The following is a 17,662-nucleotide window of genomic DNA, read 5'->3' on the forward strand; positions in this document are numbered from 1 at the left end:
AAGGATGGGGAGTGACATGGGTGATAGAACACCAGCTTGGAGCGGGATAGAAGAGTTTCAGGAAGGTGCTTCCACAGACATGAACATAAGAGTTGGGGTGTGCAATCAGTGGAAATTTTGAAAGTTCAACCAGGGATGTGGGAGAATTACTGGAAGGAGCTGTGGAGGGTCATTAGACCGAGAGAGCCATAACAGATGAGAGGCAAGAATTCCCACAATGAAACTAAAGCACAATTCTGTTGCCCTCTCTCCGCAGGCAGGATGATGATGGACAGGGAACAAACCTGCGATGTGACCGAAACATCCTTGTGCCGGGTTCATCATCCGTCATTCCCAATTTGAACTTTACACACTTTGCCAGTTTCTCAGGTTTTTTGAAATTGTCGTCAAGTGAATAAATTGACAATTTAATTTTATTTCCCACTTTGGATGATTCCAAAGTCCCAAAGTCCAATGTTCAAACAATCCCCAACAAAATTGTAACTTTGTTATTTTCCATTACCATTTCTGGCTCTTTTATACCATTTGTCTGTTGCTGGAAAAATGTAGTGTTGGCAAACTTTCCAATGTATATAATTGGATGCTTTCTTGTATCTTTTGTTATTAAGGGGTGTTGCAACACATTTTACCTTTTTTCCCCCCGAATGCATGCACAACCGTAACGGGTTCTCGGGGGGAAAGAAGGTAAAATGTTTTGCAACACCCCTTACTATTATTATAATTATTAATATTACAAAGGCTGACAATTTGCAAAAAAGAAACAAAACAAAAAATCATGGATATCATTGGTGCATCGCTCAGGCATCACAAGAGTTCATTATTTATATAATCAAAAATCTACAGTCACGTGAAAAAGTAAGTACACCCCATGTAAAGTTTTGACTTTTTCAACATATTCCAACACAGATATTTGATGTTCATTTCAACAATATTGATAGATAAAGGTGATATAATATAACAAATATCATGAAACATTTACATTTTGTAGTCCATTGTATAATTTAAATAAACATGATGCAAATTTCGCATGTGGAAAAAGTAAGTAGACCACTACATTTATCACTACATCAAATACCGAAAATTAGAATCAGGTGCAAATGATTAGAACATCGTTAGAGAGGATCTTGGAGGAACCTGTCTTATTTAAACCTCAGACATTTAGTTTGGTTTGCTCTTTGTTGTTGACGTGTGCGGCGTCACCATGCCGAGATCAAAAGAGCTCTCTGAGGCCTTCAGAAAGAAGGTTATAGATGCCTACGAGTCTGGGAAGGGATTTAAAAAGATCTCCAAACAATTTGAAATCAATCATTCGACTGTCCGGAAGATCATCTACAAGTGGAGAAGATTCCAAACAACTGCCAACTTGTTCAGGCCAGGCCGCCCCAGCAGGTTCAGCCCGAGAGCAGACCGCAAGATGCTGAAAGAAGTCTCAAAGAACCCCAGAGTGTCATCACGGGACCGACAGGTAGCTCTTGCCACTGTTGACATCAAAGTGCACGAGTCTACCATTAGAAAGAGGCTGCACAAATTTGATCTACATGGGAGGTGTGCCAGGAGGAAACCGTTGCTGTCCAGAAAGAACATCAGGGCAAGACTAAAGTTTGCCAATGAGCACCTAGGCAAAGACCAGCACTCCTGGAACAATGTGCTCTGGACAGATGAGTCAAAGGTAGAGCTATTTGGCCACAATACCAGAAGACATGTTTGGCGAAAACCAAAGATAGCATTTGACCACAAGAACCTGATACCAACTGTAAAGCATGGTGGTGGAAATATTATGGTTTGGGGCAGCTTTGCTGCATCAGGGCCTGGGCAGCTCACCATCATAGAATCCACTATGAATTCTTCATTGTACCAGAGGGTGCTTGAGGATAATGTGGGTTCTTCGGTGGGTCGATTTTGGGTTCTTCGATTGTGGACGAGGAAGAGAAATATAAAGAGGAAGAGGAAGAGTACGGAAAGTTGAGAGGACATTTCTCCGATATGGATTTCGTCGAAGAGGAGTTCACGGTTCCTCGATGTTCCGAGTCACGGCTCGACACTCTCACCACCAGGGTACATGCTGTTTATCGAGTTGTGGTGGAACAACAACGCAGTCCGCCTGACCTGGCGATATGGTTACGTTTACTTGGTCCGCAGGAGGCCGTTACGAAGGCCAAGGCATATATCGTGGGCCAGTTTGGAGAACAGTTCTTGAAGCGAGAGGTGACATTTCCTAAGGTTCTGCAATGTGTGCTTGTGGGTTTGGACGGCTGGTTTGAACGAGCAATTGTGTGGGAAAGCGGCGCTGACCTACAGATTAATCAATGAAGGCCGGATTATGTTGCAGGGCGACCCAACTGCAATGCTACTTGCACAAACTCTTGTACAGCATCTTGCTGAATGTCTGCAGCATGAAAACCACAAGATTGATGCCAGAGATGTAAGAAGTAAATTTGAAGAGCTTGTTACATGCCATTCTGATCAATATGCTGTGGAACTAAATGATTTACCAATCTCGGTGAAACACTGTCTTCTAAATATTGGAAATCCAGCGTGGAGAGACTCTTGCAGGAAGACGCGTGATGTTGAGAAAGTTGGGAGCAATAAAAGGCAATGTGGTGAAGAAAAGCTAGAGAGTGGAGGGGGTGTTATTTGTAAGAAAGCAGAAAATGAAGAAAAAGTTAATATACAACAGAAAGCAGGTCCAACCAAAGATGCAATGGAGCATCATGCTATGCTGTGCCGACCTGTGGAAAAGACCATCATGACTCTGGATAATCCAACAAGGACTTCTGCCTGCCCTTCCAGCTCATGTCACACTTTAAAAACACCTACCATTTCTCCTTTTGATATTAAATCCAGACAGTCCTCAAATCCTATTTTTTGTATACTGAATCGAGGCTCGTGAAAGAGCTGACAACCGCGAGGGAAAGACAGCACAGGGGGACCACGAGGGAAAGACAGCACAGGGGGACCGCGACAGAAAGACAGTACAGGGGGACCGCGAGGGAAAGACAGAACAGGGGGACCACGAGGGAAAGACAGTACAGGGGGACCACGAGGGAAAGACAGCACAGGGGGACCACGAGGGAAAGACAGCACAGGGGGACCACGAGGGAAAGACAGCACAGGGGGACCACGAGGGAAAGACAGCACAGGGGGACCACGAGGGAAAGACAGCACAGGGGGACCACGAGGGAAAGACAGCACAGGGGGACCACGAGGGAAAGACAGCACAGGGGGACCACGAGGGAAAGACAGCACAGGGGGACCACGAGGGAAAGACAGCACAGGGGGACCACGACGGAAAGACAGCACAGGGGGACCACGAGGGAAAGACAGCACAGGGGGACCATGAGGGAAAGACAGCACAGGGGGACCACGACGGAAAGACAGCACAGGGGGACCACGACGGAAAGACAGTACAGGGGGACCACGAGGGAAAGACAGCACAGGGGGACCACGACGGAAAGACAGCACAGGGGGACCACGAGGGAAAGACAGCACAGGGGGACCACGAGGGAAAGACAGTACAGGGGGACCACGACGGAAAGACAGCACAGGGGGACCACGACGGAAAGACAGCACAGGGGGACCATGACGGAAAGACAGCACAGGGAGACCACGACGGAAAGACAGCACAGGGAGACCACGACGGAAAGACAGTACAGGGGGACCACGAGGGAAAGACAGCACAGGGGGACCGCGAAGGAAAGACAGTACAGGGGGACCGTGAGGGAAAGACAGTACAGGGGGACCGCGAAGGAAAGACAGTACAGGGGGACCGCGAAGGAAAGACAGTACAGGGGGACCGCGAGGGAAAGACAGCACAGGGGGACCGCGATGGAAAGACAGTACAGGGGGACCACGAGGGAAAGACAGCACAGGGGGACCGCGAGGGAAAGACAGCACAGGGGGACTACGAGGGAAACACAGCACAGGGGGACCACGAGGGAAAGACAGTACAGGGGGAACACTCTTGAGGACACTTTTGCCCATCTTTGGCAGTGTGACTGTCAACCGAACGGGATTCTGGTCTCGATACGATATCGTTCTGACGATCACTGGAGCATGGATCGACTTTGGCTTGACGCCGGGACAGAGACATTGGGAATGTTATTTTCGCTCACTTGGAGCACAGTGAGTTATATTGCACGAAACTGATGGTACCATCATAGGAATGATATATTGGTTGTACAATTGATTTTGGAGCTTAGTCAGCAATTAGCGACAAATCTTCATCACGAAAGACAAGGATCACGTGCAGTTGGGCAAGGAGTGAAACGCAAATCTCTTGAGCTTGATGATGAAAAAGTAAGCAACACGAGATGTGGTTCTCATAGTCCAAGCGACTTGCCCATTACAAGCTCCAAGGCCATGCTGGAAGACTCTGAACATCATGTTGATGCAGCCATGAACGATGTACAGCTGGAGAATTTATTTATTGCCATGGGTTATGACCGTGACATTATACAGCTCGCTGTCAAAGCAACCCGGCACGAGCAAGGCACACACACTGATTTGGACCCGTCGCAGATCTTGGACCGGATTGAAACTCAGGTGGCAAAGAGAGGTGGACTGGCTCCTCTTGGGCTACCAAGTCCTCGAGCACCACCAAATGACAGGCAAAGTGTTTTTGAAGGAGCAACTGGAGTGATTGAACAACCTCATTTTCCATTCCCTGTATCAGGAACTGGCAGGCCTTTGGTTTGGCCTGAAGCAGATCAAAGCAGTTTGGAAAGTGGACCCCTTCTCATGCCAGTAGAACGGTTCATTAAGCGCCTCAAAATTCCTTACAAACTTTGTTTGCCTGATGTTCCTGGCCTTCATTGCCTTCGACACATCATCGTGGATGGCTGTAATGTGGCCATGAGACATGGAATAAATCGGTTCATGTCTTGCCGGGGTATTGCATTGTGCGTGAAGTACTTTTGGGACCGGGGACATCGCAAGATCACGGTGTTTGTGCCACAACACAGATCCCATCACACTTCGACCATTAAGGAGAGTCATTTTCTGGAGCAGCTGGAAGAATTAGGTATTGTCTCCTGCACTCCATCCCGAATGGTGGAAGGACGTCGCATCTCTGCCCATGATGATCGAATCCTGCAGTTTACTTTTGCAGAGGATATTTTCATGGTTCCTGATGATCCTCTGGGGCCACATGATCCAAATGTGGATGCCTTTCTTTGTTCAAATATACGTCCACATTCACACAACCAAAACGCTGGCATGCAGCCACAGCTCCCCACCGGTCCAATCAGCAGCGGTCCCATCAGTACCGGTCTCATCGGCACCCCTGCGTCTCACCTCAATGTTCAGAGACCAGTAGCAGCGAGGGGTCCAATTGGCAGAGGAAAAAGTGAGCTCCGTGAGGCTCTGCTGAATATATTTCCTACAAAAGAAGATGATATCAACAGAGTGCTGAATCTTCACCCGAACGAAAAAGATCTCAATTTACTTTCTTCCTTGCTCCTAGATGAGTAAAAAGTTCAACGTTTCTTTTTGGAACAATGTTTATATGGATATTTTGCTTTAAGGGCTTTTACATTTTCATCTTCATATGGAGAACTTTCAAACTCCAGATGGCACAAGTTGTGATTTGCCTCATGATGTAACATGTCTGTTCTCTTTGCCCAAAAAATATCCCGATTGAGTACCTGTGGCGCGATTTTGGCAGAACCGCTTATAATCGGGTTTAGGCCATTGCTAACGGCTCGGATTGCTAAACCGCTCAGCAAATACCATCTTGTCCGGGATTCGAGCGGGGCCACCCACCTGCTTTGAGGAGGGATTGGCGGAGGTGTCCGGGAATCGCTTGATCAATCACCTTGGCCAATCCTATCCCACAAAGGAGCGGGGTGGGTCCAGGGACGGAGACGGCCAGCTTAACAAGACAAGGGGATTAACCCCCCCTTGCTAAGGGGAGTGCCGTCGCCCGATTCCGTAACAATAAAGTTGAAGCTCAACCGAAGGTGGACCGGACCTTGCAACATGACAATGACCCTAAACATACCAGTAAATCCACCAAGGAATGGCTGAAATGAAAGAAATGGAGGGTTCTGGAATGGCCAAGTCAAAGCCCGGATCTAAATCCCATCGAGATGTTGTGGGGGGATTTGAAACAAGCTGTGCATGCAAGAAACCCCTCAAACATCACACAGCTGAAATAATTCTGCATGGAGGAGTGGGCAACAATTTCTCCCAGTCGATGTCAGAAACTGGTAGACAGTTATAAGAAACGCCTACTTGAGGTTGTTTCTGCCAAAGGGGGAAACACCACCTATTAGAGCCAAGGGTGTACTTACTTTTTCCACATGCGAAATTTGCTTTTATGTTTATTTAAATGATACAATGGACTACAAAATGTAAATGTTTCATGATATTTGTTATATTATATCACCTTCATCTATGAATATTGTTGAAATGAAGATCAAATAGCTGTATGTTGAAATATGTTGAAAAAGTCAAAACTTTACATGGGGTGTACTTACTTTTTCACATGACTGTACACATTAGCAATATGATTGTGAGAGTTGTGCAGGGCTTTGTAGTCTTGCACCGACTTGAGAAGTCATTTGAAGTCAAACCATGCGTTGCAGACAACTACTGTTGCCAAAAACAAAAGAGAACTTGAGATGGAGTTAACGGAGGCAAAAATAAAGAAATATACGAGAAAATTTGCATCGCAGGTTTTGCTTGTAACAAGAATTGTGCAGGTCTTTTGAAGCGACTCCTTCACCGAGAGACTGCTCACGTCTGGAAGATTCCGCTCCACTGCCTGGTACTTTCATCTTTACTTTGACGACTGGATGCGAGACCCGGAGTGGGATCGGGGGAGCCACCGGGCACCAAGCCTGGACGGGCATCACACGTAGGACCCTGAGTGGTATGTAGTTTTTCGTATGCGATAAAATAAACTTTTGTGCGGTAATGGATTTTGTCGTTCTCCTTCATTCAACAAAGTAATCCAAAAACATTTCTTGTCCAGCTGCCCCCTTGCACCGTGACCTTCCAATCAACGATGGTAAAGCAATGATACAATTCAGGTTCAGTAGTCAAAGTTGACATTTGGCAGATTGTGGCGGATAAAGAGCAGGGCGCTTGCTGTATCCGCATCTCCAACTGCGGCAGAGCAAGCGATGCGACCATCGGGTTGTGGGCAGCAGGCGGGTGCGGTTAGAAGACGTTGGGCAAGGGCTCGTAACTGGGGAAAGCGGCGGCCAGAGTGATGCCACCATGCAAATGGACTGCGGCAGCGATTGAGTAACGGCTCCAGAAGATACAAATGGGCTTCTTCCTGCACTCGCACAGTAAATAAGTTACATTTCCAGATCACATCATGCGGCTCGAGTTTCAAAGTCCACGAGGATATTGTAAATCAGAAGTTATTGCAAATTAAACTAGAAAGCATCTGAAAATGCAAAGCCCGTCCGCATCCGTTTGTATTCAGACGTCTGCTTCTTCTTCTTCTTTTTCTTCGATATACTCAAAATAACGAAAAAAGTTTAACCAGAAATACAAAATGAAAATTGATGATTTTATGCAGCTTTGATCTTTCAGCTTTAGATCTAAAACAATTATCAGCTCCTAGCTTTTGATCGATGAACTAATTCAGTGACTCAATATACAAATGATTGAAATTTCAGGTCAATCGGGTGAAAATTGAAATTTTATGTGATGCTGACCTTTGACGTTTTAACCAAATTATTAATTTGCCTTCTCCATATTAACACAATAAAGCTTTGTTGAAAATTTGACGACAAAGTTCAAATGGTAAATTAAAATTTCTGGTCAACTGGATGAAAATTGATGATTTTAGGTGACGCTGACCTTTAACCTTTTGACGAAATTACTAATTTGCCTTCTCGGCGTTATCCCGATGAAGCTTTGGTGAAAAATTGATGCAATTAGAAGTAATGTTAACAAAGTTACAGCCCGTGCAGACACACACACAGACAGAGACAGACACACAGGAGTGGTTACAAAACCCCGTCTCCTGCTGTGTACGAGACTGGCTAACTCGAGAGATCATGTATCACCTTACCCCACGTAGTGTTGAGAAACAAGGGCATGGGCAGGTTCTGCGAGTGGCAAATTTGATTGGCCATCATGACGTAAAATGCCGTATTATTTTGTTCAAGTACTGCTAAACTGAAGGGTTTTGGAAGTGCCAATTTGTGTTCCACAGCGTGAAGTATATTATCAACTCAAATACAACAACAACAACAACAACAACAGCCATTTTAAGGCCATTTTCCCTGCAAGAGCGGGGGTTAGCCTTGCGGTCCCCATGACAATCTTCTCCATTTTGCCCTATTTTCTGCATCTCCCCTTGTTAACCCCCTTGCCCGCATTTCTTCTTCGACCATCTTTAGCCAAGTCTTTCTCGGTCTTCCCCGTCCTCCACTTCCTTCTACATTCATTTCCATCACTCTTCTCAACCAGTCACTTTCATCCTTCCTCAACACATGGCCAAACCATCTCAACCTGTTTCTCTTCACAGCATCCATCACAGGCTCTATTCCCATCATCTTTCGCAATTCATCATTTGTCTTCGTCTCTCTCAACGATACTCCGCACATCCACTGAACCATTCGCATTTCCACCCTTTCCAGCTTCGTTGCTGCTCTACGTTCATTACCCATGTCTCGCTCCCATAAATCATAACACTTCTCACACATGCAGCATACACCTTTCCCTTCAGCTTCAACGACACTCCCCTCATCATCAGCACGCCACCCAGTTCCCGAAACTTCTTCCATGCACATCTCACTCTAGCAACCGTTGCAGAGTCTGATCCACCTTCTCCATTCAGCATGTCTCCTAGGTAACAAAATGTTTTCACACCTTCCAGCTTCACGCCGTCTCCAAGATCCAACTCAACATTTCCTCCATCTGCAGCTCCCTCTGTGCACACCTTACACTTGAATGTAGCTGCCACACTGGTTAATGACCCTCTCAAACCTGGTGTTGGCTTTGCGGTTAGGGTGCCGGTTTGGGATCCTAGGATCCTGGGTTCGAATCCTGGTCGATCTCTGAATTAACGCTAGGGGAGTTGACTCAGCCTGTCATCCTTCCGAGGTCGGCAAATTGAGTACCAGTTCACTGGTAATTCCCTGTGTGTCACAAGAGGCGACTAACAGGGTTGGTGGCAGGAAGGGCATCCGGCCATAAAACATCGCTTCAAAAAGGGGACCACGGTGCCCAAAAAAAGGCCAACCCCTGCTCTGTGGGGAAAAATGGCCTCTAAAGGTGGTTCTTCAAACGACTAAATAAATAATAAACTCAAATAAAGTCGTATAAATCAAATCGTATAAATTAATCACCTGAGGACTTAGAGCTAGACGACCACCAGGAGAACGTTGCAATTCCTTGCCCATAGTATCGAAAAGGTGCCAGAACTTGGGACTTCCACCAGCAGAGTCACGTTCTTGAGGGCGAGACCACAAACCTTCATGACTCTCTGCTCTCTCTTTCCCATTCCCTTCATTCGAATCTTCTCGAAACTCTTCCTCAATGTTAGCAGCCCCATCATGCCTCTCCACCGACCCCACACCATCCCCAGTAGAAACTGTTGCCGCTCCTTGACCTACAGCCACAGCAGCTTCTTCGGCTAACCACCTGCAGGCCTTTTGTGCCACCTCATCGGAGGAAAAGAATGTCGCCTTGAAACGAGGGTCCACAACCGTCGCCAAAACAGTGTCACGGCGATTCTCTGCCTCGGCTAACCAGTTGTCAATTAGCACCAACATATTTCGTCGCACACCTGTAATTTCATACAACTCATTGGCCTTATTCATATCATTGTTCCTCTCATCGGTGCTCATCTCTAAGAAGCGGCGGAAAACACGCATGAGCGGGAGGGTTGAACCGAGTGTCGCATCTGGTTTTCCCAGCTCAAGTGCAATCATTTCTGCCGATTCGAGCACGTCGATAAGCTCGTCGATAAGGGTCAAATGTGCAGGTTTGAGCAGCTTTGTGCAGTCCGTCTCCGACTCCTCAAAACCAGACTCCGCGTGCCTGCGGGCCTCGTGCAATGCCTTTACCAGACCACGCCAGTACTTTTGGTCTTGGTTAAACATTGTGGGGCTTGAAAAGCCCTCAAACGATACACCGATAGTTTCGAAGAGGTGGTGCACCGTGGTACGCTGCAAAGCACCTTCATAAATCATTGTGGTGAAAGCCTGTAAGAAACAAGCTGCAGATGGAAGTCCTGCCATCTTGGCAGCTTCCTCTAAATTTGGTATGCCCCGAGCGAGCAATGGACCAGGACGAGCAGTGAAAGGCGCTTCAAGACCCCATTCAATAATGAGGCGTTGCAGCTGTTTGGCCAATGTCGCAGGGCGTGCTGTCGAAGGGAGGACTCGAAGAAGACCATGACAACGCCTTGAGCGGTTATCCAACCAGTGTCCAAACAGCATGATTAAACCCGAGCCGCAAGGCGTTAGGGGCTGCACAGCACCGGTTAGGCAGACAATGGCAGCATTTCTTAACGACGATTGCAATTTGCGGCGGAGTCCAATACAGACCTCTGGGAGGACTCTTTCACGAAAGTGGGCTTCACCACACGGTCGATAACCACGTTGCAGCTGCGAAAGCAGTCGGCGGAATCCAACTTCAGCCACAGCTGTGAGAGGCCGCCAGTCTAATGCCAGCATCTCGATAACTTTACGGTCAATAAGCCATGAGGGCAAAGCAGCCGTCACTACAACCGCAGTGTCATCACGCCCTGGCTCCTCCTCCACCCCGTCTTCCTCCTCCTCCTCCTCCCCTAAATATTCTTGACTAACGTCACTGTAACTTCGTTTAAGGCTTGGTTTTGCCGCTTTTTCATCGCTTGGGGACATCAGCTGTGTTCTGCCTGTTATACCACATTCTGATGCAGTAGCCAGGGTCAGCTGGTGTGGCCCACTCTCAAAGGCTACCATTGAAAGGTTTGTTGGCCCAGTGTCTTGATTCGAAGACCCACTAACACCATCCGATGCTGCCTGTTCATTGCAGTTTTCAGTACTGCCATCACCGACATCACAATTGCTGGAGAGCATGCCATACTCCCAAGGTTCAAGGGGTAGGTAGGACTGGCTGTAGGTGAGCCTCGTATCACTATACAGCTGCTCGTACAGGGTTGCCGGAGACTCTCGCTGCAGTTTGTGTCCATGCTGTCGCTGCCGATACTCCTGTTTCCCCCCCACCAAAAGAGAAAACAAACATAAGTATTTGAAATGTATTCATAGGTACATAGAAGCATTCAAGATAAAGTAGGAATTGAACCTATAATGCATGTCTCACATAAAATTTGACATGCTACACTCCCTCCCTACCTCCGACCCAACCCCCTTTCCTCCCCCCGGAGATCACAGAAAAATATTATCTTGCTCCACTACGAGATTGGAAGGTCGTTTATTTGAATCTGACCCTGGCCGAGTCGTACCAAGACCCCACAGGATGGCCAATGGCTATGCACACTCGCCTCTAAATTGTCTAGCCTGGGTTTGAATCCCGACCCAGCTATAAACTGTCGTCCAGGTAGGCGATTCATCAATGTGCGTGCCGTCCCTCGGACAGACGTTAAACGGGAATCCCGTCTGTCAGCATTCATTGGTGGATGTTAAAGATGCCAAAGCAGTCTCGAGGGAGATAATAAACCTACGACATTGGCCAAACATTACCTTTCCCAGTGGTAGTCAGGGTAGGAATTTGGAATTTGGCCAGGTGCTGGAACACAATGGCCTGCTCTTGGGAAAGACACTGTATGACCTTTAACCTCCACCACTGAATGCTACTTTAGTCGACAGTGGATGAACACATGTACCAAACCGCACCCTCGGCTTCATACGTCAAGTCAATATGTACTCAATGGTGCAACTGTTTTGACCTCCAGACATCAATGAATGCAGCACAGGATGAGACTCACACTCTGCTCCCTAAGGGAACTTGGAAAAAAAAAATTCTTTGTAAACAGGAAGTAACATCGTCAGGACTTCAGAATACAACGGTGTTCGGACGTACAAGTTTATGTCCAAGGAGCTTCGACATCTCTGTAAATAACAATCACAAAACTATTTCATGAAAGAGCTCATGCTACCACCCTAACATAAAGTTTGCAAGATGGCTGGATAGATTCTGGGCCTAGCTAGACTAAGCTATCAGGAGTGGCTGAAGGAGACAGGGAAAGGAGGTGGCTACGAGGGGATACGATGGAGATGTTTAAGATAATGAAGGGTAAGACAAAATGAGTGCAGAATAATTATCCAGCAGAGTAGACAGTGACAGGACCAGGGACCATAGCCTTAGAGTAAATAAGAGGAGAGTTAAGATGGTGGTACCAGTAACGTATAAGGGTCTTTCACTCAGAGTGATGAATGCATGCAATGGTCTCCCTGGAAAGGCAGTAGCAGCAGAAACAGCAGGTACATTTCAATTGGAATTAGATTGGTACCTGGAAGTATTGGAGAAAGACGGGTATAAGGGTATTGGCAGAACTTTAAGTAGACCGAGTATGGATGGGTGGTTATGTGCATCTGTGCGGACTGTCATGTGTGTGGTTGTTCTTGTCAAGGGGTGGTGTGTGGTTGATCTCGTTAAAGGGTGGTGTATGGTTGATCTCGCCAATGGGGTGGTGTGTCGTTGATCTCGCCGAGGGGTGGTGTGTCGTTGATCTCGCCAAGGGGTGGTGTGTGGTTGTTCTCGTCAAGAGGTGGTGTGTGGTTGTTCTCGTCATGGGGTGGTGTGTGGTTGTTCTCGTCAAGAGGTGGTGTGTGGTTGATCTCGCCAAGGGGTGGTGTGTCGTTGATCTCGCCAAGGAGTGGTGTGTGGTTGTTCTCGTCAAGAGGTGGTGTGTAGTTGTTCTCGTCATGAGGTGGTGTGTGGTTGTTCTCGTCAAGAGGTGGTGTGTGGTTGATCTCGCCAAGGGGTGGTGTGTCGTTGATCTCGCCAAGGGGTGGTGTGTGGTTATTCACATCAAGAGGTGGTGTGTGGTTGTTCTCGTCATGGGGTGGTGTGTGGTTGTTCTCGTCAAGAGGTGGTGTGTGGTTGATCTCGCCAAGGGGTGGTGTGTCGTTGATCTCGCCAAGGGGTGGTGTGTCGTTGATCTCGCCAAGGGGTGGTGTGTGGTTGTTCTCATCAAGAGGTGGTGTGTGGTTGTTCTCGTCATGGGGTGGTGTGTGGTTGATCTCGTCAAGGGATAGTGTGTGGTTGATCTCACCAAGGGGTGGTGTGTGGTTGATCTCACCAAGGGGTGGTGTGTGGTTGATCTCGTCAAGGGATAGTGTGTGGTTGTTCTCGTCAAAGGGTGATGTGTGGTTGTTCTCACCAAGGGGTGGTGTGTGGTTGTTCTCGTCAAGAGGTGGTGTGTGGTTGATCTCGCCAAGGGGTGTGTGTGTGGTGTGTGTGTGGTGGTGTGTGTGGTGGTGTGTGTGTGTGTGTGGTGTGTGTGTGTGTGTCGTTGATCTCGCCAAGGGGTGGTGTGTGGTTGTTCTCATCAAGAGGTGGTGTGTGGTTGTTCTCGTCATGGGGTGGTGTGTGGTTGATCTCGTCAAGGGATAGTGTGTGGTTGATCTCACCAAGGGGTGGTGTGTGGTTGATCTCACCAAGGGGTGGTGTGTGGTTGATCTCGTCAAGGGATAGTGTGTGGTTGTTCTCGTCAAAGGGTGATGTGTGGTTGTTCTCACCAAGGGGTGGTGTGTGGTTGATCTCGCCAAGGGGTGGTGTGTGGTTGATCTCGCCAAGGGGTGGTGTGTGGTTGATCTCACCAAGGGGTGGTGTGTGGTTGATCTCGCCATGGGGTGGTGTGTGGTTGATCTTGCCAAGGGGTGGTGTGTGGTTGTTCTCATCAAGAGGTGGTGTGTGGTTGTTCTCGTCATGGGGTGGTGTGTGGTTGATCTCGTCAAGGGATAGTGTGTGGTTGATCTCACCAAAGGGTGGTGTGTGGTTGATCTCGCCAAGGGGTGGTGTGTGGTTGATCTCTCCAAGGGGTGGTGTGTGGTTGATCTCGTCAAGGGGTGATGTGTGGTTGTTCTCACCAAGGGGTGGTGTGTGGTTGATCTCACCAAGGGGTGGTGTGTGGTTGTTCTCGCCAAGAGGTGGTGTGTGGTTGTTCTCATCAAGGGGTGGTGTGTGGTTGATCTCGTCAAGGGGTGGTGTGTGGTTGATCTCATCAAGGGGTGGTGTGTGGTTGATCTTGCCAAGGGGTGGTGTATGGTTGATCTCGCCAAGAGGTGGTGTGTGGTTGTTCTCGTCAAGGGGTGGTGTGTGGTTGATCTCGTCAAGGGATGGTGTGTGGTTGATCTCGTCAAGGGGTGGTGTGTGGTTGTTCTTGTCAAGGGGTGGTGTGGTTGATCTTGCCAAGGGGTGGTGTGTGGTTGATTTCGCCAAGGGGTGGTGTGTGGTTGATCTCGTCAAGGGATAGTGTGGGGTTGTTCTCGTCAAGGGGTGGTGTGTGGTTGATCTCGCCAAAGGGTGGTGTCGGGTTGTTCTCGTCAAGGGATAGTGTGTGGTTGATCTTGCCAAGGGGTGGTGTGTGGTTGTTCTCATCAAGGGGCGGTGTGTGGTTGTTCTCATCAAGGGGTGGTGTGTGGTTGATCTCGCCAAGGGGTGGTCTGTGGTTGTTCTCGTCAAGAGGTGGTGTGTGGTTGATCTCACCAAGGGGTGGTGTGTGGTTGATCTCATCAAGGGGTGGTGTGTGGTTGTTCTCGTCAAGGGGTGGTGTGTGGTTGATCTCACCAAGGGGTGGTGTGTGGTTGATCTCACCAAGGGGTGGTGTGTGGTTGATTTCACCAAGGGGTGGTGTGTGGTTGATCTCGTCAAGGGGTAGTGTGTGGTTGTTCTCGTCAAGGGGTGGTGTGTGGTTTATCTCACCAAGGGATAGTGTGTGGTTGTTCTCGTCAAGGGGTGGTGTGTGGTTGATCTTGCCAAGGGGTGGTGTGTGGTTGTTCTCGTCAAGAGGTGGTGTGTGGTTGTTTTCGTCAAGGGGTGGTTTGTGGTTGATCTCGCCAAGGGGTGGTGTGTGGTTGTTCTCATCGGGTGGTGTGTGGTTGATCTCGTCAAGGGGTGGTGTGTGGTTGATCTCACCAAGGGGTGGTGTGTGGTTGATCTCACCAAGGGGTGGTGTGTGGTTGTTCTTGTCAAGGGGTGGTGTGTGGTTGTTCTTGTGTAAGGATAGTGTGCGGTTGATCTCGTCCAGGTGCATTGTGTGGTTGTTATGTCTTCTCAACCAAAAATGGCCTTTACGACACGCCTGAAAAAGGAGGAAAAATCATTATAAAAATAAATATATTTCCCCATTTTTATTTTGGCACCTTTGGGATATCCCTGGGCATGCCCAAATGTTCTCACCCCTACTCAACCCCTCATTCCCCAATGAAATCCCCCCCTCCCCCTCTTCCCATGCCCCCCCCCACTCTTCCCATGCCCCCCCCAAAGCCCTCTCCCTCTCACAGATCTCTCGATGTCTCCATATCTCTCGGTCCCTGCTCTCAAATGTTGTGTTTGTGTCCTTCCCCCTCTCTCCCCATCTTGTCTACCGCTCCCGATGTTATATGTTTTATGTGTCGGTTTGTCTTTCTGTGTGATTAATGTTCGCTCTTTCACGAGCCTCGATCTTGTATACAAAAAAAACAAAAAAACAAAACAAAAAAAAACGTCGTCCTGACAGATGTGCAGTATTTGGTCTGGTGTTGATGTGGTGCAGGCATTATGGGCCGAATGTCCTCCTCTCGCCTCCAGTTTCCTCTCGGAAAGGCCACAACACCAACACGTGGTCAATGCCATTTAAACCGCTTCGAGTTTCTTATTTCATTGGACAATACGGCGACTACGCTCCTCCCTTTCCTCTATTGTCTCCGCCTCCCGTATCAATGTGGCTCCGCCTCCCGCTCGATTTGTTTATTTATTTAAAATTCCCACGTACACCGCTCGTCCCGCCAATCGGTTCCCTTGTCGAATGTTTCTTCATCCGCACCACCTCGGGGAGGGAATATCCGCACCACCTCGGGGAGGGAATACCCGCACCACTCCGATAAAGTAAAGGGCCACCCACCTCGTATGCGGCTTTGTGGTGCTGTAGCAGGTGCCGGATGAGGTTGGTGGTGGTGAAGTCGCTCACCTTTCTTCCACCCCTGGAAACCTTGACGCCGCAGAAGTTGCACACGGCCCGCGTGGGCTGCTCCTCGCACACGCTGAAGTAATGCCAGATCTGACTGTACCTGCCCATGGCGGGCTCGGGGGGCGCCGGCGACGACGACGCGGCTCAGACAAAGTGACAGGAAAGACACGGCGACGCCGCCATGTTCCTCGTCCGTTCAATTGGGACGCATAGGGATGAAGATTCCAAAATCCGTTTTCGATCCGACTGTGGGAATCGGAACGAATCGCGCGGCGGGACACGATGCCGAGGGACTTGAGGAGGAGGGGGGGTTCGAGGAGGGGAATGAAACGACAGAACGGACGAGGGATCCGAGCGGCGCGGGTCGGATCACGAGCCGGATGGCGGATGAGTCGTGGAGATCGAATCGCGACACGACCTGACATCCGGCGCGTCGGTCCCGTCCGCCTTTTTCCCTCCTCCCGACGGCCTTTATAACCGGATCGCGTAGTGTACGAGTACCACAAAGAACCAGATCAAACCGGATCAGCTCCGCGCTACGTTTATCGAGTTCTCACGTTGGCTGATGACGTCACGATCTAGAGGACGAGGACGCTTGCGCCATGTTACCACTCGTGTTGTCGCACCTCAGTGTTTGTTTAACTTCGAGCGGGGTTCTCCTTGATATTCAAACACCTTCCGAAACGTCAACGTCCCACGACATTCAACCTTGTCCGTCATTTGTCCGACAAAATCCATTTTTGCACTCGATATAGAGCTCGGGTGAACTCTGAAGCTATCTACATATTACATACGCAACTTTAGCGCGCGGCTCCCAATTTCTCCCACCATCCAAATTCTCCAACTTTGCAACTTAAATCTTCCTCCAAAATCCAAATACACCAGGAAAGGAAGCAGCAAGTGCCATTTTACTTGGGCCGGGATTCGAACCACCGACCTTCCAGACTCAGAATGGGTGGTTTACCGATTGTCTGCCAATGTCCTGGTGTTTAGTGTAAACGTAGAGTGGTCTCCATGCGATTAATGTACAAGCCGATCCACTATGAATGTCCACTTTCGTCAATCCATATATTTCAAATAAAACAGAAAAACGGTCCGTCCGTGAAGCAGTGACTATATGTCTATTAATGACGTACTGTTTGTGTTTTTTGGCCACGTGGTGTGCACACACACACCATCCCTATGTAGTCCGTCCGTGAAGCAGTGTGACTGTCTTAATGACGTACTGTTTGAAAGGCAATTGCATCCTGTCTATTAATTACTTCGTCGGAATATAACTTTCAACCCTTTAGACTGCTAACACCCGTTCGGCCTTAAACCCTTAAAGGACCCCAAAGACCCCGAGAAGACCCAGAACATCCCGAAGACCCCCAAAAACCCTGAAGACCCAAAACACCCTGCAAACCTTTAAAGACCATTTAAGACACCGTAGACTCAACATTAAAAACACAGAGGACCCAAAAGACCCAAAACATCCCGAAGTCCCCCCCAAAAAACCTTAAAGACCCAGAGGACCCAAAAAACTTAAAAGACCATGAAGAACCAAAAGACCATGAAGAACCAAAAGACCACGAA

General features: G+C 48.5%; 2 protein-coding genes across 2 annotated transcripts; one reads left to right on the forward strand and one right to left on the reverse strand.

Annotated features, from left to right (window-relative positions):
* The first annotated feature begins 1,983 nt into the window (after nucleotides 1-1,983).
* LOC137433380 (protein KHNYN-like) lies at nucleotides 1,984-5,469 on the forward strand. The gene is given in 3 exon segments (XM_078785226.1): nucleotides 1,984-2,304; nucleotides 2,306-2,422; nucleotides 4,195-5,469. Coding segments are annotated over 3 exon segments (1,713 nt in total).
* Nucleotides 5,470-6,303: 834 nt separating this feature from the next.
* Nucleotides 6,304-16,532, reverse strand: LOC137433830 (zinc finger BED domain-containing protein 4). Its single transcript, XM_068126220.2, has 3 exons — nucleotides 16,022-16,532; nucleotides 9,312-11,162; nucleotides 6,304-7,282 (listed from the first exon to the last, which is right to left on the reverse strand). The coding sequence occupies exons 1-3, from the start codon at nucleotides 16,193-16,195 to the stop codon at nucleotides 7,034-7,036; spliced, it is 2,274 nt and encodes a 757-aa protein (XP_067982321.1). The 5' UTR covers nucleotides 16,196-16,532; the 3' UTR covers nucleotides 6,304-7,033.
* Between the last annotated feature and the right edge of the window lie 1,130 nt (nucleotides 16,533-17,662).

Source organism: Myxine glutinosa, chromosome 10 (genome assembly GCF_964187855.1).
Source record: "Myxine glutinosa chromosome 10, kmMyxGlut1.1, whole genome shotgun sequence".
NCBI lineage: Eukaryota > Metazoa > Chordata > Myxini > Myxiniformes > Myxinidae > Myxine > Myxine glutinosa.

Excerpts from the sequence above, each read along its gene's own strand:
- LOC137433830 (XM_068126220.2), bottom strand. The coding sequence starts at position 16,195 with ATGGGCAGGTACAGTCAGATCTGGCATTACTTCAGCGTGTGCGAGGAG. Across the intron at positions 11,163-16,021 it reads ACCACAAAGCCGCATACGAG|GAGTATCGGCAGCGACAGCA; the intron begins GTGGGTGGCCCT and ends GGGGGGAAACAG. Across the intron at positions 7,283-9,311 it reads GTCTAGCTCTAAGTCCTCAG|GAAGAAGCCCATTTGTATCT; the intron begins GTGATTAATTTA and ends GTGCGAGTGCAG.